The 22,872-nt window shown below is 42.0% G+C and overlaps 1 protein-coding gene across 5 annotated transcripts in view; it reads right to left on the reverse strand.

Annotated features, from left to right (window-relative positions):
• Positions 1-1,099: 1,099 nt before the first annotated feature.
• The window catches only part of mylk4b (myosin light chain kinase family, member 4b), a 185,530-nt gene continuing 163,757 nt past the window's right edge, over positions 1,100-22,872 (reverse strand). For 4 of the 5 annotated variants that reach the window (XM_041183349.1, XM_041183348.1, XM_041183350.1 and 1 more), the window contains 6 exons: positions 21,807-21,948; positions 20,994-21,064; positions 18,974-19,102; positions 16,449-16,601; positions 5,246-5,378; positions 1,100-1,350 (listed from right to left, as the gene is read on the reverse strand). In XM_041183349.1, coding sequence (XP_041039283.1) covers positions 1,273-1,350; positions 5,246-5,378; positions 16,449-16,601; positions 18,974-19,102; positions 20,994-21,064; positions 21,807-21,948 — 706 coding nt within the window. In that variant the 3' untranslated portion in view covers positions 1,100-1,272. The remainder of the gene's footprint in view (positions 1,351-5,245; positions 5,379-16,448; positions 16,602-18,973; positions 19,103-20,993; positions 21,065-21,806; positions 21,949-22,872) is intronic. The other variant, XM_041183347.1, reaches the window with a different exon arrangement.

A 22,872-nucleotide genomic window follows, 5' to 3' on the forward strand; every position in this document is an offset into this window, starting at 1 on the left:
TAAAATGTCAGTGTCCACAGGCAGGATAAATACTGGAAGCTCAACTTTTTCAAGTGGCCTTTCTCTCAAAAATAATTTCAGTGCCTATATTCATGCAGCATGCAGTAAAACTGCAGCAAAGGAGCAACACCACAACATCAAACAACTTTACTTCAAAAAAATCACAAGGGCCCTATTCAGCTACTTGCTAATGGAACTAAGAGTACAAGTGTCTGTAAAGTGACCACTATAGCGAGGCTGTAAAGCGGAAAGTAAGGAAATGCCGTGAGAGGGTGGCAGTACCTCAGTCCTATTGCTGTCAACTGCAGTCAGAGACGTTATTCCAAGGCACAAAACTACCATCTTGTCGACTAACTGGAACTTTGAAAATATTTTTTAAAAAAGCTTTGCAGGCATTCTGTCTGTTTAAAGGCTTTCCAGATCCACAGGGGATTAAGTCAAATAAATTTAGGAATCCTAATCCATTCAGGCTTCCGCAGCCTGTTGATTCATTGCTTTTTTTCTTTATTCGTTCGTGGGATGCCAGCATCATTGACAAGGCCAGCATTTGTTTCCCTTACCTAATTGTCCTTGAACTGATCCAGGCCATTGCAGAGGGCAGATAACATTGCTGTGGATCTGGAGTCACACATAGGCCAGACTGGGAAACACGGCAGATTTCCTTCCCTAAAGGGCAGTAGTGAGCCAGATGTGTGATTACAACAATCGATGATAGTTATCACAGTTACCATTAATGAGACTAGCTTTATAATTCCGGATTTATTAATTAAATTTAAATCCACCAGCTGCCATGGTGGGATTTTGAGCCCATGTCTGCTGGAATCCTAGTCTAGTGACATTACCACTACATCACCATCCCCCAAAGGATAGGAAACCTTAATACTGGGGTGTTTTGAATTTGAGGAAAATTCTGCTATCTCGTGCTTAATTTTTGACGCCTTAAAATGACGATAAATACACTTTATACATAAAAACGTAGCTTAACTTCCTAAAAACTGGCTATAAACTCATTATAAATAACACGAACTTTGCTAGAATAACTACAATCACACCACAACCACACTCCCTTCTTAGAAAGATGAAAAAAAAATCCAAATGATACCCATACATTTTTATGAATTGTTGCCCAAGCATGGGTTTCTAAACCAGAACCAGATTACATTAGAGTAGAAGAGTAAATGAAGGCATTTTGGTGAGGCTGTGAGGAAGATCCTGTGTGCTGCTCTCCTGTAAGGAGAAGTGCAGTTGGTCATTGGTCCAGTTAGCAGATGCTCATACTTCAGTGGAGGCCAAAGTCCCAGAATTGAGTTTCTTCAAACGGTTTGCAGCAGTTACTGCATAATAGTTCTTCTACACAGAAACAAAAATAAAATGAGATGACTGTTTTCTCTCCTTTAAATCAGTCTTTTCCAGAACTGTGGGAAAAGAAAATCCATGCCTCATTATTGGTACGAAGATCTCACTGCCAAGAACGCTTCTGCAAAGCAAACACTTCTGACACGAACCACGTATTAAAACTATAAATATGACACTGGCCCTTTAAATAGTTCCACAATCATTGAAATTCAGCTACTTTGATAAAAAAAAATGCAATGATGTATTAATTTAAACTGGAGTGCACCTTGCAGGATGAGGACTCTGGCTGGCATCTTCAATCTACTTTCCTCCATTGGAACCTGCTCAATTCTTGTTATCAAATGACATATTTTCTTTTGGGGTGGCAAGGACGTGCTATGGATCACTCAAGGGGTCCAACTTGTGAGGCAACATGCGCTTCTACATGCATATTGTAGTCTGGAGATATGGATAGTGATGGTAGAGGCTCCAACTTTCTTCCATCACATGGCTAACCAGGAATCTCTCCACTCTTACAAGCTATTAATGGCATGTGTTGGACAGCTTGGCAGTTGATAAAGAACCTGTTGGGGCACATTATGAACTCACCTGCCTTGGCCTTCAAGTCTTGGGATGGGACTCAAGCCCAGAGCTTCTGACTCAAAAGCAGGGATGCCACCCACTGCACAACAAGGCCTCCACAGGGGTAGTGGGAAGGAGAAGCTAGTAAATATTCTCCCTTTTCCTTGATATTTTTGAGCTTTAGGTTGCACACCTGGCCCAAAAGCAGCAGTGTAACATGTTAGTTTGATTTATTCTGCCTGGATCTTCTTTGGCAAGGCTTTAAAATGCATTTCGTTAAAAATGAAACAGGATTTCCATTCACCTGGCTGCTTCAACTTCCAACAAGGCACTTCAGACTACACAATATCACACAAATGCCCCAAAAATGTAGTCTAATCGCTCATAAACCAGAAGTTAGGAGAGCTGTGTTGGAATAATTGAATACATAAACCATGAAATTATCTTTAATAATATTAGCAAACACTTAATTGTTCATAAGATAGTCCTTTTCAAGGAAGGAGTGGTTTCTGTTCCAAATGGCTAAATGCTTCCATTAAAATGATGGACAGAGGTCGGTCCTTCAATTATTTTACCATTTATCTGCAAATTTTGATAACAGTAAATTCTAGTCTGTAAAAAGGTTAAAATGTAATTTTGAAAGCATATACTTTACAGGACATCTGGGAGGATTTGAATTTCACCAGTCCCAATGTTGAAAGCAATCTTTCCATTTATCCACACCGCAGTAGAGCCAAGAGGTGATCTGATAATTTCTTGTATTCGTTGGAAGACTTGTCAAGTATGAATGATAGTATAAAGGTGGAAATAAGTTGGCTCGAGTTTGACTTCCAGTCTCACCATATGTTTTGAACTGCCTTTATTATGTCAGTTTTTGCCAGTTCTAGACTAAGCCTCTAATGGAGTGCTGAATAAAACTTTGCATGGAGAGGAGATTGGCAGATACAAACTACTGAAATGACAGAGAGTGGCAATGGAGGTGCAATGATCTAGATGGTCACCATGCCTGTAGTGATAGAAGGAATATGATAGTAAAAAGTGTGATTGCAAAAACCAAAGGAGAATTGAGATAGCCAAGAGCAGCATTGTCAGAATGAAGGAATTGTTTATATCAAGGAAACTGAACCTGAATATTAGGAAAGGAACACTGAGGTGCTGCATTTTCGCATCGATGTTATATGTCTCAGGGACATGGACAACAACAAAGACACTATTGATAAGCTGAATGCATTCGAGATGTGGACATATGGGAGGATGTTCCGCATATCCTACACAGGCAGAAAGACTAATGAAGAAGTTCTGGAAATGGCTGGAGCAAAGAGGAAATTAGTGCATTGCAACAAAGAGAGAAAGATACAATACTTCGATCACATCATTAGAGCAGACAGTATTCAGAGACAGTTATTGGAAGGGAAGATCAACAGAAAACGTAGGAGAGGGAAGCATAGGAGAAAATGGATGATGGGTCTAATAGACTAGATGCAGTTGACTTATACGGAATGGGTAAGGGAAGCACAGGACAGAAAGAGGTCTGTCAAGCTGCTGGGAAGAAGATGACACTAACAAATGAATGAATGATAGTAAGTGGATTTGGGGGTGGGGGGGAGAAATAAAATTAATCACCAAATGCAAGTTTACAATTGATATACTTCAAATGACATTTTATGCTCAGAAACAGATTCCATTCAACAGTTACTGAGATTAACTAAGTATAGTTGCAATGCAGTAAAAGTACCTAGAAGATATAAAACTTGGTAAAGTTACACATTAATATGCCAATTTTGTTACTATTGGTGCGAGGCTTGGAATATAGTTAAAAATATAGCCTATTCATGTGAATAATGCAAGAGCCAGATAGTGATGCAGATTGAAGTATGGCCCATAGATTTTTAACATGTGTTTTTTTCCCCAGGTGTTCAGATTTCAGTTCTGAAATAATTTAGGTAAAACATTGGAATATTATGTTACTAGCGTTTTATTTGGAAACGTAAAGAGAATGGAAACCATAGGCACTTGTAAGTTCAGGGGTAGACATTCTTGTTGACTGTGTTATTGCATAAACACCTTAGTGCACAATTGGTAAATCCCTACTTTATTGAAGCCATGGCTCAGTGAGTAGCACCCTGACTTCTCATGGGTTCAAGTCCCACTCCAGGGCGTAAGTGCAAAAATCAAAAGCTGACACTCTAGTGCAGCACTGACAGAATGCTGCACTGTCAGAGCTGCAGTCTTTCAAATGTAGTTGTTAAATGATCGAGGCCCTGTCTGGTCTCTCAAGAGGATATAAAAGATCCCATGGCACTATTTCGAAGAAGAGCCAGGGGAGCTTTCCCTGGTTTTCTAAATAATACTTCAATACTCATCTCTCAATCAACATTGCAAAAGACAGGTTCTGGTCATTATCATATTGCTGTTTGTGGGAGCTTGCTGTATGCAAGTTGATTACTGTGTTTCCCACATTACAACAGTGACTGCACTTCAAAAGTACTTCATTGGCTGTAAAGTGGTTTTGAATGTCCAGTGGTCATGTAAGGTGCCTATAAAAATGCTAGCTATTCTTAATTAGCAGAGGAAGGAATTTGCTAATAGTCCGATGAAGATTTCAACGATAAGGGGGCCAATTTTCCTGACCATTACCCCTACAGAAAGCCCGACTCCTGACCACAAAAATCAGGAAAAAGGGCAGGAACCAATTTTTCTGGTCTCGCTTTCCTTCATGTTGAGTGTTCCAGTGAAGAGACGCTATGAGTGGGTGCTTTGGTTTGTGCCAGGACCCTGTGGTGCTGCAGTATAGCCCCAAGACTCTTTGATTCAATTCAAACCCTCCTCTTCCCCATGGATAATTTTTTAGCTTTAGGGCCTTCTGGCTTAATCTTCAGAGGCCTGCACCTGTTTTGGAACTTCCTCCTGCTTTTGGTGGTGCTATGTTCTGCCAGGAACAGGCCTGCACTGTGGTGCTCCTAGGCCACGTTAGTTGTTTTGAATAGGAAATGGCAGAGCTTCAGAGCATAGACGGGTACAGCGGGCTTTTCATGTGCAGTGACAGGGTGGAGAGGTGCAGGAAAATGGTACTGACAACTCTAGTAAATAATGTCTGTGCTTTAGCCTCCTGTGGACCTGCCAGAACAGCTGCACATGTTATTGAGCAGCCGCTGTACCAGGAGGGACAAAAGCTGAAAAGTACATAGCATTTTAACTTCAGCTTCTCATCACTTCAAAACATTTTTAAAATGGGCCACACTTCAGATCTGTACTCTGGTTTGAAAAGAGGGAAAACAGAGAAATGGAAAATGCTTCTTCAAATTCTGTTGTAAGCTATCGGTTGTACCTTCCACAGCCGTCGCACCATGTATTTCTGAAGAAGGATCTGGGACTTGAGACGAACCTTACATTGTTTAGCTTTCTCTGCTATGTTATTTAGCCAGGGTTGTTTGAGGCACTGGGTGGCACTGATTCTTGCACTGCAACGGAAAGGCAAAGAGTTATTACATTTCTGTGAATTGGGGAGGTCTTAGAATGCAACTGTCGTCATTGCAGATTTCTAATGGCAAATAAAAGTTTTCCATTGTAGGAACAAGCTTGCACACGCACACACACCAAAACGCTCATGCATCAAGTCATAGTGATGCCTCCATGATGATTTATAGAGCTCTAATCAATAAAGCGTGGAATTTAAGGACAAGAACACTGTGTGCGTAGTATACACGCCCAACTGAAGCCCTCAGCTTAGCCCAGAAGAAGGCAACTGATGTGTGCTAGTAACAGAAGCAATTGCTTTTCTATATTCACACTTCAGACCAAAATGACATCAAAAAATTCTATGGCTGGTAACATGATGTGATACACAAGGCATCACAACTGTATGGGACAGGGAGGTTGAAACAGAGGGTCTTTACCTGACCATCATCATTTGTACGTTCATGATTTCCTTGAAGTGCTTCCCACTTTGCATTCAAAACCCACACCGGAAGTTAAAATAAATAGTGATAAATTGGGTTTCCATTGCACTTGTGGTGATCTTGCAGCAGAGATGCAAGGAACAGCTCTAGGGACTTACAATTAAACTATATACAGTCAATAATGTTGGGCTTTCTTTTCTCATACAAGAAAGATCTGTATTCTAGGCCATTTGGTTATGGTTAGTATTTTGAGAACTATAGAATCGCAGGCCTGCCACTGGGAGGCTGTCGGACTTCATACTCGTGGGGGCTGTGCTCCGATAGTGGGAAACCGCCATTGCTTTTGGAAAATGGCCCCCTGGGTGGGGCAAAATTGGCTGCCCATCTTCCTGGAGCTGGCTACCAATGTTCCCAGCCCTGGCTCCCTGGCAAATTCCTCTGGAGGCGGGGTAAAGACATCTGGAAGCCACCCTGACGTGCTTTCCCCCCATTTTCCCGGCTCCCCCTCCCGTCTCCAACCCATCTCCATGTGACCATGAAAATATCCTCAATAAAATCATACAGCACAGGTGGAGGCCATTTGGCCCATTGTGCCTATGCCAGCTCTTTGAAAGAGCTATCCAGCTGTTTTCATTCCTCTGCACCTTTTCCCAAGCCCCTACAAATGTTTCCTTTTCAACCATACATCTCATTCCCTTTGGAAGCTACAGCTGAATTTGCTTCCATCACCTTTTCAGCCAAGCTTTAGTTGAAAATATTTTCCAGTATTCAAAAATTGATGGAAAATATGATATCCACCCATCTAGAAAATCTAACTGCAAATGTGCTCCATAAACGTGTTCTCAGGTTTATGGGAATTCTTGGATTTAATGGGAAACCTGACACAGACCCTAATGCAACAGACAAATGGAAGGCCCTTATTATATGTTGGGTTTCGTGCTGCTATTCACACTGCCTGCTTGTCAAAATTACTACTGAGATTCTTCAAGTGTCATTTTTCCACATGGTCCAGACTGTGCTCAGGATCAGTACAAGTGCTGGCATGTCCAGCTAAGCAGACAGAGAGAGCGAGAATGATAATAAAAAGCAAATGAAAGACAGGGGCAAGCAGCAAAAATATGCTTCTGAGTGAGATATAAGTGAGAAGAAGCAAGAGAAAGAGAGAGAGAGAGATAGATAGAGAGAGAAAGAAAAACAACAGGCAAAAAAGTAGATAGCATCCAAACTAAGTGAACATCACCAAAAACTAGTTAGCAAGTTTACAATCTTATATAATCAGAACTCTGAAAAACTGAACTTAATCCTCTATCTGGCTAGTACAATGAATGAGTGTTGGCTACAGGGCAACCCTATTGTACTTTGCTTCTCTATTTCCAGAACAACAAATATAAAGTTAAAAAGAAATTCCTCCAGAAATAAATCTCACAGTAGAGGAAGAAAAATGAAAAACAGAGCAGAGAGGGAAACTCCAATCAAAACAAAGAAAGACAAAGTAAGTTAAACCATGTAAACAGAATTGCACATTTTATGTGTCTGGCTTACTGGCTCATTTTCTGAATTCTCTGCAGTGATTAAACCACTCTCGGCCACTGCTCCATGTAATATACATTGTGCTGCCAATCGGAATGCAAAAACTGCTTTGCAATTTGTCCACAGCTGGATTTTGTGCCCCCCCACTACCCTGTCAGGAGATTTGAAGGCAAAGGGGGTATGTAAAATCCAGCTGGAGGTCCCCCCACCGCCCACCCTTAACCTGTCTGAAATTTTACGGGGCACAGGAGAGGCATTGTGTGGCCTACCAATCCTCGGACCTATCGATGCCTTTAAGTGGTCAATTAATGAACTCTTAGGAGCCTCCTCCTCCCCCATACCCCCCCCCCATATTTTCCCGCAGTAGTGGGGAGGTGGGGGGGGGTGGTGGTGATGGGCCCACGCCATTAGGAAATCCCAGCAGTTTTAGTTGTGCAGGCTGGTGGTGTTAGGCAAGTGGGTATTGGTGAGGGGGGGGGGCCTCCTTTGGGGGCCCCCCGCCAGCCCTTTGGAAGAGCCCCCAAAGGTCATCCCCCCTTTAACAGCCCCCCCAGGCTCTTGAAGTTGGACCCCACTCCCACCCCACTCACGCCCTCGCTGCGACCCCCCAACCTCATGCCTTGCAAAAATCTATTGATCTCAGATTTAAAGTTGTTCATTGAGCTAACACCTGCTGCTTTTTGGGGTAGTGAATTCCACACTTCCATCACCCTGTCTATGAATAAGTGCTTTACAATGTCACCCCTCAATAACCTGGCTCTCATTTTAAGGTTATGTCTCCTTGATCTTGACACCCTCACCAGTGTAAAATTCTATCAATTCCTTTCATAATCCTAAAAATCCTCTTATCAAATCACCCCTTCTTACATTCCAGGGCATACAAACACAGTTTATGTAACCTCTCCTCATAATCTAGCCCATAGAGTCCTGGTATTATTCACAAATGCCAGGCAATGCCCACCTCCAACAAGAGAGAATTGAACCATCTCCCTTTGACGTTCAATAGAGTTACCACATTGAATTCCCCACTATCAATATTCTGGGTTTTACCATTGACCAGAAACTGATTAGACCAGCTATATAAATACTATGCTAGAGCAGGTCAGAGGCTGAGCATTCTGAGGTGAGTAACTCACCTCCTGTCTCGCCAAAGCTTGTCCACCATCTACAAGACACAAGTCAAGAGTGTAATGGAATACTCTCCACCTGCTTGGATGAGTGCAGCTCTAACAACACTCAAGAAGCTTGACACCATCCAGGACATGGCAGCGCATTAACCGACACCCCAGCCACCACCTTAAACATTCACTTAATCCATCATTGATGCACAGTTGCAGCAGTATGTACTATGTATGAGATGCACTGCAGCAACTCACTAAGGCTCCTTCGAAAGCACCTTCCAAATCCAGGACCTCTACCTCCTAGGAGGATAAGGGCAGCAGACGCATGGGAACACTATCCAAGCCACTCGCCATCCTGACTTGGAACTATATCACCATTTCTTCACTGTCACTCGATCAAAATCCTAAAACTCCCTCCCTAACAGCACTGTGGGTGTACCTATGCCACATGGACTGCAGTGGTTCAAGAAGGTGGCTCGCCGCCACCTTCTCAAGAAACATTAGGTATGGGCAACAAATGCTGGCCTAGTCAGTGGTGCCAACATCCCATGAAAGAATTAAAAAAAATTCTGATGTATCTGCGCTCCTTCCAAGGCCAATATACCCTTTCTAAGGTGCAGTGCCCAATACAGCACATTATACTCCAGAGGTGGTCTAACCAGGGCTTTGTATAGCTGTAACAAAAATTCCTTTTTATCCTAACCTGCAAGCATTAAAGGCTAACAATCTATTATCCTTTTAAATTTCTTTTGTACTTGACCGCTACATCTTAGTGATCTGTGTACATGGATCCCTAAATCCCTTTGGACCTCCATTGTTCGTAATGTGACATCATTTCAAAATGCTCAGAACTTTCGTTGTTTGGTCCAAAATAGATGACCTCTCATTTATATGCTTTGAAATCCATTTGCCTCAGCTTCTCCTACTCATTTAAGCTATCAATGTCTCTTTGCATTTAGTGCTCCCGTCTACCCTACTTACTGTACCACCAATCTTGCGTCATCGGCAAACATAGATGTATGGCTCTCTATTGTGTTACCAAAGTCATTGAGGCCCCAGCACAGATCCTAGTGGGACCCTTCTAGTCAATTCCTTCCAATTCAACAACATACCAAATATCCCTACTCCTTATCTTCCACCATTGAACCAATCTCCTGACCAAGCCAACAATTTGAATTCAGTTCCATGAAACTTAATTTTAGCCAACAGACTTTTATGTGGAACCTTATTCAGTGTCTTCTGGAAGTTCAAATAAATTGCATCCATAGACATTCCCCTGTCTACTACTTTAGTTACTTCCACAAATAAATTAATTAGGTTCATTGAACATAGAAATCCATGTTGGCTCACTGTAATCAGCTCAAATTTCTCCTAAGTGTGTGGTCTGCAATTTCCTTAGCTTCTTCCCCACTAACCTGTCAACCTGGCTGGCTGTCAGGCTGGAAAGCTGTCGAAAAAGATCAAAAGAAGCCCTGCGGTTAATTCCTGCAACATGTACAGGAAATCCATACTTTCACATTTCCCAACAAAACATCCTTTTCCATGTTCTATTTCTGGCACCAAGTAAAGATTGGGGCCTCTGGTTTGAACTTTTAAGCCTTGAAGAGATTGGGAACATGGGCAGACGGGTCCCAAAAATAATGGTCCCAGCCAACGGTTTCCTGAACCTGTTCCTGGACTAATTGGCCATTTTTTGCTGAGGTACGTTCAGGACTAGAGGGGCTAGGTGCCTTGACGAGGCAGGTTGGTAATTAGGGTCATCAAGGGTCTTGTTAGCCATAGTTAAAGGAGGGTGACTGGGATTTTCCAGTTGGCCTCCAGTTTCCCAATGGGGTGTTTAACTGCCTGAATGTTGTCACCTAGTAGCAGGTCCAGGGGACCACCACTCCAGGCAGGCTTACAAGCCCTCCCTGTCTGCTTGATGTGGATACAGCCAAAGGCCACCTTGAAGAGGGATTTCCCCCCCCCCCGGCTACCTACACCATCTCCGCCCATGCCACAGTGACAGGCATGACTGTTTTTTTATTCGAAGTTTTGAAAAGATTGGTGAGAGCGTGCCTCCCTGCTGAAGTGCCTTCTCAGTTACCTCTCCTCTATTGCGGCCTGCTGCTCCTCTCAAGCTGGAAGGCCTCGGATTGGCCCTCCATCCTCCAGAGCCCACCTACCACCCTTAATTGGACAGGGAAACTGTCTCCATGCCAATTAAGGGGAGTGCCTCAGTGAAAATTCCAAGGAATAACTGTTTCCATCCGGGAACATGTTCAGGAACCGGAAACTGTTCCAACTCCTGTTTCCTGCCCCGGAAAGGAAGTCCGGCCTTTGGTATCAATATTCTGGCAGCTGAAGCACCTCATAAGCGTTAGTCTAACTTACCGAGAATGCATTCCAGTGCAAACCCAGGAAACTCCCAGCTGCTCCTCCAGTGGTCATCACCCTGACAAGTGCAAATTAGGTCAGGGGGGACAAGGCAGGCATGTTGCAGGAAGCATCAGGAAACATGTGGGTACTTGAGAGAAGTGTTTGAAAGGCAGGAGTGGTAGAAATGGCTTTCACCAGATTTTCCTCATGTAAAAAATGTCTATGCCATTCATATATCACAAGCGTATGAAAACAGCGAGGAAATTCATCTCCACAACCTTAATGCATACACTGTGATGTGAACCTGTACATTGTGCTGTGTACAAATTTGGAGAAAAAGAACAAAAGAAAAGCATGATAATTTGCATTCTCGCAGTCCATTGGTCAGGTCTACAACGAATGACACTAAGATCTCTTTAAATAAATAACATGCACCATTCAGAAAAGCCACAGTAAAATATACTCTCTACATGCTAAGCAAGAGATTTCAGCAGCAGTTTTATACTTGCACTGTTTGTCATCTATATATTAAAGCAGATTGCACTGACCATAACAATATTAGCAACCACGTGATAAAGTGACACTGACAGCGCCCTGCATCAAATTCAATGTCTATTGCATATGGAATTTCTATCTCTCCTCATAATAACTGCTCACGAAACCTGCTCCTTATATTAACTGCTGTTTAGCCAAAAGCTGAACTTTCTCAGTGTCTACACTGTTGAAAATCAAAGCAACACAGAGCAACTCTACACCACCCCATAACCCACCTTCCTCCACCAGCAACCCCCTCCGCCCTCCCCCCACTCCTCCACCTACCAATCACTTCTCTACAACCAAGGTTGTGCAAGATTGCAGCCTTTGCAATTTTCGATGTGACAGTTTTACCTAGAAACAGGGGTGAAATCAATGGAAAGGTTAACCGAGTGAGTTTTGTAATGGGCGGCTGATTCACTGCTGCCCATCTTGTACCACTGATGTTGAATTTCACCCCCAATAATGACACATTTGAATGTAACGTATGTCGGCATGCCATGGATTTTGTGTTACAAATGCACCCCCCCACCGCCAACCCCCACCATGGAGACATGCCTGCATTAATGAAGCCTGGATACTGGTTCGTGCCAGTTTGCCAGCCATCCTAGTTCTGGAATGGCTAGGCTCGATGCACACCCAGCATTAGGGCCACAGGCTCATTTACAAGAGATTGTTGAGCTTCAGACACCAGTTAGGCATTTCCGGATAGCTCGCCGACAAATCAAATCTGAATTCCAGGCTGCTGCATTGTTGGCAGAAATTCTTGGGTAGATCCTGGGTGGGAAGGAAAGGAGGATTGGTGAAGGCATTTGGAGGGGGGCAGAATGGGGCCCGGCACTGACTAATTGGCATGACTGAGGAGCCCTGCTCTTCCTAGTTCACATTCAGTGAGTATTTTTACTTTAAAAAGTACCTTTCTGCTGGTAATCTGCAGTGATCCCTTTAAGGAGCGCCAGATAGACCAGGTACAGACCTGAGTTTCCTAAAGACTGGCAGCATTCCGGGCAGACAAATTTCAGGAAGTGGGCCTGAAACATGGGCCAGAATTTTACGTTCCCCTCCTGCAGGTTCGGAGGAGGTCATTGGTGGAGGGGGGGGGGGAAAACGGGACGGCGGGGCGTGAAATTCCATGGATGGGATTCCCTCTGGGACACTCCCACTCCAACCTGCTCACGATTTTACACTGGGATAGGAAGGGCCTTGGTTGGGAATCCCACCCTTACCATTTAATGGCCACTTAAGGGCCTTTTCCCACCCCGCCTCAAATTTTAGGCTGGCAGGCGGATGACAGATCAAGGGGGCAAACCCGAAAATGAATAGAATTTGATCTTGGGTGGGAAGTGGGGGTGGGGTTGGACGCCTCCATTAGAAGCCCCCTTCTGACAGGGGGGTCACCCTCCTTTTAAGGCCCGGTGACCTCTGGACCTCCCTCCCTGGCTTACCCCTGGGACCCCAATCAACCCCCTCGCAACCCCTTAGGCCTTCCCTACCCTCCCCGCACTGGGATCCCTGCCACTTATCTCTCCTCTGTTTCCGGGCACTTCCTTCCAGGCAGCTCCCTGCACAGCCTCTTCCGGCCACTGCAGCGCTGTTCCTGGAGGGACTGGAGAGCTGCCCGCCAATCTGATTGGCCAGCAGCTCTCCAAGGCGGCACTGCCTCCTGGTGATGAGCAAAAGTCCCACCTTATGCCGATCAATGCTCATTAGAGCGTGAAATAGCAGCAGGCCCTGGGGGAGTCATCAGGGATGTGATCCCCACCAACTCTTCGGATGGTGGGGGCCGAGCCCCTGTCATCCTGAAAATTCAGGCCATGTGCAAATAGCCTAGTACATATTTCAGGCTTAGGCCTTGGATACCTCTTTCTCTACCTTTGCCAGTGGCACTTTCTTGCACACGACAGCCGCCATATTGAATGCTTACACGTCTGTTCAAAGTCTGAAACCTGGAGGATGTGCCAATCAATTTCTGGGCTTGTCACTTTAAGCTGTCAAAGAATTGAACGTTTTGGAAATCTGGATTGCCAACAACTACTTACATCTATTTAGCACCTATGACGTAATAAACCATCTGAAGGTGCTTCACAGGAGCATTATAAAACAAAATACGACACTGAGCTGCATAAGAAGTTATTGGGTCCGATGGCCAAAAGCTTGGTCGAAGAGGTAGATTTTAAAGAGTGTCTTATAGATGGGAAGTGAGGTAGAGAGGCGGACAGGTGTAGAGAGGGTATTTCAGAGCTTGTAGCCTAGGCAATTGAAGTCTTGGCCACCAATGGTGGAGCAGTTAAAATCGGGGATGCTGAAGAGGTCAGGATTACAGGAGGGCAGAGATCTCAGAGGGTTGTGGGTTTGGAGGTGATTACAGAGCTAGGGAGGGGCTGGACATGGAGCAGTTTGGAAACAAGAATGAGAATTTTTGTATCAAGATGTTGCTTGACTTGGCACCAAGGTGGGTCAGCTGGTGAGGGAGGGGGGAGCGATAGGGGAACGGGACTTGCTGCGAGTTAAGAGACAGGCAGCAGAGTTTTAGATAAGTTTACTGAGGGCGGAATGTGAGTAACAAAGGCATGAATGAGGGTTTCAACAGCAGATGAGCTGAGGCGGGGGTAAAGTTACACCATGAAATGGACGTGGAAATAGGCCGTCTTAGTGATGCCATGAGTGTGAGGCCAGAAACTCAGCTCGGGGTCAAATGTGACATCAAGGTTGGGAACAGACTGGCTTAATCGTTACAGTGTTCCCTTCACTAATGCCAGATAAATCCGCTGATGCCATAAATTGTGCAGCTGGAAAGATGGTTTGAGCCTGGAGGAGTGACAAGGCTGCAGGCAAATTGTGCTCTGGCTGTAGGATATAGGTGAGATACCCCACCTAGTGGTTTGGCTGATGATTAGCAAATTATTGCATATACATTGCAATAAATTAAAATCTCATTCACTGTGGGGATACAGGAGTGTGAGAGAAGTCCTATTTAAGTCTGAAAATGAACACATTTTTGTTCGTAGAGAAGATGTCGTTGTTTGCAAAGAATATAAGCTCGGATTTGCAATGCAGATCAGGCAAGGAAAATAATTAAAGTTAAAAAACAGTCTCACAATAGTTCAAAGTCAGTTCTGAAATTAACATACATAATCTGCAGACCATAAAGGAGAATCTTTAGGCTGTTGTGGGGTACAGACTTTGCAACTGGTAGCTTAAAAAGTACTATATGGCCCATTCATAAAGTTCTCTATGTCATGCAAGCAGCAATAGTGGAAAAACTGCAACCATTAAACCACAACCTGAATGGGGTTCTATGTTTCTTATAGCTTATTAAAGCTCTTCCACAACTGGTAGAAACCCCATATCTCCAAATGACTTACAGAATATTCAGTTTGCAGGCCACATTAAAGAAACCTCAGTTTGATGGTTGAAAAAGTAATGAGAATTTGAAAGGGAAAATCAGAATTTGAAAGGAAAATGCACCACCTGTGTGTAAGATGTTCCACATTTGTGAATATTTCAAATAAAAACCTTTCTTGAAACGACTTTAAAAAAAACTAGGCGTGTTGCCATTTTGTATAGTGCAGCATTCGATCATTTGAAAGGTCAGTCACAATCATTGTAACTTTGTAAGCGTGGATGACCTGTAATATGAAGCAGAGTAAAACCTGTTCTGTTGAAAGATGGAAACAGCAGCAATATTGTACAATTTATAACATGTTGAACTGCATGCGGGCATCAAGCAGCTAATGGTCCTTGACAGTAATATTAGACTTCTTTTGCTTTTTTACTTATGAGCTTCATGAACGACATCCTCAGCCATCACTCATGCCAGATCATCATGCATGCAACGCAAGATGGAGAGGGCCAGTGCATCAAAAGTAACATGGCCTTGTTTAAGTAGCAAAACAAAGCTGAACATACTTCCTTATGTCTTGAGGCCCACATTCATGAGGTACAGAAATCAAATGAGAGTATTTCCGTATTTGCATAAATGTTCATGATCATGTACACAATGCAACCTTCAATGAATGTGGGTGAGGTCAGCATGACAAAGCCAAAGAAAAGGCGCACAGTTTTCATGATAATTACAAACAAGACAGGGACCTTGGAACTGAGCTTGTAGTGCAGGTTGTAGTCTGACAACCAGGGATGTTTAAGGGCCTCATTTGCACTTATCCTCCAGCTAAAGGAAAATAAAAAAAATAAAATAACAGCAGTTTATGCACAATAGATGTTGACTAGTGTAACATAGAGTTAAATTATCTGTACAAAATTGACATCGCTGGAATAGTTACAGGTTCAATCTGTCTGGGTTCATTTAGTTAGTTCTTGCAAGAACATTAGATAATTCGCAGATTTTCAGATTTCCAGCATCTGTGTATTTTTGTATTAGATAATTCTTTTCATTTTAATGAAATGTTACAATTGATACTTTAAGGGCAAATTAATACTGAACTCAAAGTTATAATTGAGCATGCACAGCAGTTATATTATCAATACAAGGGGCCTTGTTCTCCATTGAACTATCAATAGAATTTGTACATTTGTACAGGGCAGTTTCTCCAGAGTTGATTCATTCACCATGTATAGATTGTATACACTGTATAGATCTCAAAAGTATTCCTTCCGCCACTTGCTCCTTGCATATGTTTGTCCTCAATGATTTGACCATTTTGGTCTTTCATATGTAGCCATTTTAAGTTTGTAAGATTTATGTAATTCTCTTAGCTTCCCAAACTGCACCTGTCCTTCATTTCTTTTGGTTTCATATTTTGCTTCTTTGCACTGGTCATTTATTTGGCCATTCTTTTCTCTCTTTTGGCTTTATTTCTCTAACTTCTGGTATTCAATCCTTGTATTAAGATCTGCTTTTATGCTTGCCTTAAACTTTCTTAGCTGTCCATTCAACTTTCGGGCTTCTTTCATTATCCATTTTTTTTAGTAGCCAAGACAGTAATCTCGTCATTTAAACTACATGTAAATATTTTGTGGAGTATCATTTCAAAATGCCACCAATGGTCAAAAATGATCAGCAACAGTGGACAACTGACACGTGAAATATAACCATTTTATTTGAAGCTGTAGCATCAGCAATACATACCCCTTTTCTTTGATGAGAAGTTTTGATATGAATTCTTTGGCATCTTCAGAAACATTTTCAAATTCTGCATCATTCAGGTCCCATTCACACGCAATAATGTTATTGAGGGTTTCATTATCATCTTCTCCAAGGAATGGAGAAAGCCCACTTAGCCTTCAGTTAATAAAAACAGGGAAATACACACAGTGAGGATTAACCAAAGGCTGGTGGGAAAAATACCATTCTGCACAAACAAAATAAAACATTCAAAATTATATTTTGTTTTTTTTTTGTTAACCCTATGCACACTCAGCTGCAAACATATTTTACCAAGGAAAGTTGACAAAGGTAATTAGAGAGAAGAAAAAGAACTGGAATAATCGTCCAGCTATTCACACAAAATCTTGTGCAATAACAGAAGAATAAATGATAGAGGGCAGTCATGGGAAAAACAGCAAAGTCCTAACCACTCACAATATCTCACACCTGGCCTTTACTACTTATCAAGCGTATGTGCCAGTGTACGAGAGCTCTTGGGCAACACAATAACACATGAAAACTAGGCATGGAGAGATGATTTCTTCACTCGTTACAGCAAAATAATAAATGCAAGTGTAAAGAATTAATTACTCCACAAATAATGAGCAGGGGATGTCTCCATCCTTACATTGTATTCTCACCATTGTGAAGAATGAGTTTTAGTAAATGTATAAATTAACAAGCAAGTGCCCAGAAATGGACACCAAAAACATTCTGTCTAGATGTATTCCGATGCACCAGCCAAGTTCTAGTTCCATCAGAATACCTTTGAGGATTGTAGAAAAGATATAACTGCTAGCAAATAAACTTAATTCCTTAACATATACAAATTGGGGACATCAAGAAAGAAAATGGCTATGAATTTGCTGTCCAAATAATGGTGAGTTTAATGGTGGTCAACATTATTAGTGTTAAAATTGTCCAGCAGCTTGTGGTGAGTGGACACCTGGCGAATTGTGAATCATCACAGTTTGCTTGATGATTTGTGCCACTCCACACTGTGAAGATAGCAGCTCATCCTTAACCTCCCCATTAGTTTCATGAGGCTGCTGCATTAAACTCACCACAGAATGTCAGGGCTAGTACTTAATATTGCAACTACCTTTTGATTGAGGAGATAAGCATTCCTATAATGACTTCTCCAATTCATAAAGGGAGCTGTTAAACTAGAGTATCATTCCCAAAGATAGTAAAGTACTCCATTTTTTTCTTACTTTTCTATTTCATTTTTCTCTTTCATTTAAACCAATCTTTCTTTCCCTTCCCTTATTTTTCATTCTACATCTGATTTGACTCTAATGCATCCTCCTTCTCCACTGTTCTTCTTTTTAAATCCTTAAATCTAATTGGTTAAGGAGAGAGACATTGTCTGCCAAGGTTCCAGGAGCCCCTCTGCCCGCACTGTACCATTATCAACTCACATTTCCAGCAACTTACAGGACAAAACGCTTCCAAGCTGAAGGGTGAGGCAACAAGTCTAACTAGTAGGGAGCTCTATGAGATGCATTGCTCCAGAAAATTCTGGCCCTTTATATATTATTGCCCTGTTTCTTTCCCCTGGTCAGGTTTCTCCAAGGTTTCAGAAATGTGGAACTTATCTGTTATAATGTTTAGCAAACATTCATGAGTGAGCTGAACAAGCAAGTTATGGTTATGACCAGCCCACTGAACATAGACATCCACTAACTCAAGTAAGAAGTATGTGAGAGTTTTGAGTGAAAGTAGTTTGGACTGCTGGTGAAAACTAACACCAGGTGATGGTACTAACAGCTCAGAATCTTGAAGTTACATATCAAATCTTACATTATCAAAGACATTAAGATATAAGGAAAGGGGATCATTTGCTCCTGATGTGGAACCAAACTGCACATGCGTTTATAAGCACAGGTTTATGATTCTGTTTTCAATGATCTTCTTGCCAGCAACTTGAGCACAAGTTTACACAATTTATACTCATCCAGAAGGCTGCTGCCCACATCCTATTCCATACCATTGCTTGTCATTCCTTTTACCCTTTCATCTGCTCTGGTTCCCCACCCACAATCAACTGACTTCTAAATGCTTCCCTCATCTACAAATCCTTACTGGCCAAACCATGGTCTACCTCTCATACTTCCTTCAGCCCTACATCCCAGCTTACAATGCAAGGCAAGGGGACGTAGATAGGAATTGGTAAAGGGCAAATTCAGAACTGATAGCAGAAAGTTCTCAGCTGCACCAAGGGTGAATAATACCTGGAACGGTCCTAGACTCTGGAGTCATTCAAAAGACAGTTGAATGCTGTGTTGAGAGGATGTAATTGTAGATTTCCACAAAAGGACGGGTTAGATGGGCCAAATGGCCTCCTTCATGTGTACGTATCCTTGTGATGTTTGAGGTCAATAGTACAAGAGCGGATTCCAAGAAAAAAACACTTTATACAAGAAGGCAAGGACTAAGAAAGTAGATATAGTTTGACTCCTTCTCCTCTCTCCCAACATTCCATTATGCTTTCATCTTATACTTACAACATATAGGTAATAACCCCGAGGCTCCACATATCTGTAGGAAATGAAACAAAGTCGTAATTCACAACTTCAGGAGCAAGGAATTCTGGAGTTCCAAAATGTATTTTTAATTTTTCTCTTGGCTTGTATCTAAGAGAATAAATAAAACAATCTTAAGTTAGGTTGCTTTTTTCACCTAAATTCATTCATTATTGCAATGCTATATAACAGTATCAACAACCAATTTCAAGCATTCAGGAAAAACCCCTGATAAATCAACTTTGATGGACTGGACACTATGTCCAGATGGTCAAAAACCATGTCCCTTGCCAGGTCCTGTTTTCTCAACTGTCAATTGGTCCACGTGCCAGGGGAAGACAAAGAAAATGCTTTTCCTTGAAGCATGGCAGGATTGACATTAATGACCTGGCGGAGCTTCCTACCAATCGTTCAAATTGGCAACAATTTGTCCATCAAGCTGCATCATGCTTTGAGTCACAACATCCTAATGATGAGGCAGAGCAGAAAGAGAAAGAAAGACAAGGAAGCAAATCCTGCAGTCCAGATTCCACTACTTCATGGAACATCCTGCCCCACGTGCCCAAAGGCATGTTGGTCAGGAATTAGCCTGTTCAGTCACTTGAAGACCCATGTCAGAAACTCACAACCCTGAGTAGATGTCATCCTCAAATTGAGGGACACCCAGTGACGACAGCACAGAAGAAGGCCTTTTGGCCCTTTGTGTTCATGCTGGCTCTTTGCAAGACAAACTCAGCTAATCCTACTCCCCTGCCTTTTCCCTGTAGCCCTTCAGATCTTCCTCTTCAGATAATTATCCAATTCTCCTTTGAAAGCCAGAATTGAATCTGTATCCACCACACTCACAGGCAGTATATTCCTGATCCTAAACACTCTGTGTTTACTACTGAGTAAAGAGGTTTTTCTTCCTGTCATCGCTGCTTCTTTTGCCATTCATATTAAATCAGTGTCCTCTGATTCTTGACTCTTCCGCCAATGGTACAGTTTCTCTCTATCTATTCCCTCCAGACTCCAGATTTTGAACACCTCTATCAAATCTCCTGTCAACCTTCTCTTCTCTAAGGAGAACAGCCTAACCACATAACCTAAGTTTGTCATCCCCAGAACCATTCTTGTAAATCTCTTCTGCACCCTTTTCAATGTCTGTACATCCTTTTTAAAGTGCAGTGCCCAGAATTGGACATCATCCTCGAGTTGAGTCAGAACCAGTGTTTTATCAAGGTTCACCATAACTTGCCTGCTTTTGGACTGTGAGCCTCTATTGATAAAGCCTGTATGTCTTATTAACACTTTCTCAATCTACCCAGCCATCTTCGATGCTTTGTACACATATACCCCCAAATGTCTCTGTTTCTTATTGTCTGCTGATATTTCGCAAAAAAAGTGTTGACACCATCTTGGAAAATTCATCAATTAATCACACTAACCAACTCAACATAATATTAAACAACAACTGGGCCATATCATCTGTGCTCTGCCTGTGGGCAAGTCCCTGGCTGCTGATACTTCATCCTCAGCTACCTTTGTCAGTGGTAGCTTGCCATTTTCCTTCCACTCTCAGGGGCAGGGTGAGGAGGCAGGTCCCAAGTTTACCTCAGTCAGAAAACCCATACTATTGGTATTATTCTGAACCTCACGTTAGCCATTTAGCTAACTGAGCTAGCCAGCCCCATCGCAAAACAGCCAGTTTGGAAAAGCTACCAAGACGATGAATCATCCTCAGAGACGATGATTTTTAAAAAATTGAAGCATGCGCTAACACTTTGGAACATTTGTTTTCTTTTTAAAACTCTTCTGAAGCAATTATAAATCAAATTTGAGACCGCTGATGTTTTATCACACTGTCAGCAGACTAAAGCAAGTGCAGGGTGATATCCTTGACACTTAATTTTTTAAAAACACACCTTTTTGTTATTTCTGTCAGAAACACTGAGGCTTATGCCAATGCAGGTTATAAAGGAGAGAAAATGAGATTAATTATCCACGAATAGACATAATTTACCTTCTTGCCAAGCCAAAGTCGATTATCTTTACTTGGTTAGCTTCCCGGTTGACACACAAAATATTCTCAGGCTGAAAATGTAAAACGTTAAAAAAGTCAACAATGAGAAAAAGATTTTTGACCTATCAGAGCTCACTCCTCCACTGAATTAACCATACAATCATGCATTCCAAATGGACTCTAAATTATGAACTGTTTCTGGCCCTATCGCATTCCTTGGTGGATTTATCAATAAGAGTGAAGAAGCTTTTGCTGATATATCTGTCTTAAAATTTTCACTAAATTCCATTTATGTTCTCCAGTTCTACATTGTTGGCATATTTGGAAGTGATGATTTGAAGTTTACCTTATTTACTAGAACATAGGGACAGGGGTAGACCATGCAGCTTGAGCTTGTTCCGCCATTCTCATGTCTGATCTGTACCGCAGCATCATTTACCTTCATTTTCTCCATATGCCTTAATACACTGTATTATTTAATATTTCATATGTTCAATCATCTTTGTTACATTCTGCTAAAGTCCTATACATCAGTTCAGCAGCGACTCTTTCTTGATCGTACTTTTCAATCATCTCTAAACTACCCTTGTCCTGTTTAGCGCTGGGATCAGAGTGTACCACATGTTCCTCTTCCAAGCATCTCAGGAATGGTGATCTCCCACATAGAGGGAAGAGGAATATTTATCTCTTCTCAAATCGTAACTTCAAGCATTTACGATTTAATTTTAATGACAGTTGCATTTCTTTAGATAAGCTACATAATTTCATTTTACAAAGAAATGAGTTCATAAAACCTCCTGTGACGGGGTTTACCTTCAGATCCAGATGAAGGATATACCTCTGATGCATGTATTGAAGTCCTTCACAAATCTGTCTAACAAATAGGATTGTGTCCATTTCTGTTAAATTGTAGCTTTCGTCTATGATCCTGTCAAATAGCTCCCCCCCATCAATACTATGGGGGGGGGCGAGGGGGAAATGAACAGCACAGAATTAATCTCTCACAATTTATTGAACAATTTCCTGTGATAATTGTGTATCAGAAAAGTGGTGAATTCTTGAGTTTTGACTAATTAGCACATAGATTGCCTTCAGATTCTCATTCAGTTTAATGGGATGACTGCAGCTGGACGCTGATTAAAATCAGACCTTGCTGCAAAAGTGTCCAATTAAAACTTCATTATATTGGCCATCCCTCTACCTTCCACTGATTAATTCTGAGGGTAGTTTTCACTGCTGCCCACCCGTGTAACCTGGAATTTATTTCTTTGTAATTGGACCCCTCTTTGTTGAAAAGGCCCACCCAATGTGATTTTTGGCCAATATTTTTATACCTAATAAGCAAAAATGTTCAAAGAAAATGAAATAAAAAAATCTTTTTAATTCCCTAATGATTTTTCTCCTAGGTTTCTCACAGCAGTGTCCTTGAAATTAATATTCAGTTTCTGGAGACTCCAAGGCAGTCCTGGAGGTTTGGTAACTCTAATTCTAACTACTATTGATATACTGATTGCTAATGATGTAACAGTGAATTTTAAATGGGACACATTCACTCACTGAAAATATGAAATATCCTTCTGTGTAACAACATTTAGGAACATAGGAACGTAGGAGCAGGAGTAGGCCATTTGGCCCCTCAAACCTGCTCCTCCATTCAATAAGATCATGGCTATCTGGCTGTAGTCTTAGCTCCACTTTCTTGTCTGCACCCCCCCACCCCCCATAATCTTTGACTCCTTTGCCTAACAAAAATTTATCTAACTCTGCCTCGAATAAACTCAAAGACCCAGCCTCCACTATTTTCTGGGGAAGAGAAGTCCACACACAAAAGACTATTTGGGTCATCTCTGTCTTAAAAGGAGGCTGCTTACTTTTAAAC

This window comes from Carcharodon carcharias, chromosome 3 (assembly GCF_017639515.1).
Source record: "Carcharodon carcharias isolate sCarCar2 chromosome 3, sCarCar2.pri, whole genome shotgun sequence".
In the NCBI taxonomy this organism is placed as follows: Eukaryota; Metazoa; Chordata; class Chondrichthyes; order Lamniformes; family Lamnidae; genus Carcharodon; species Carcharodon carcharias.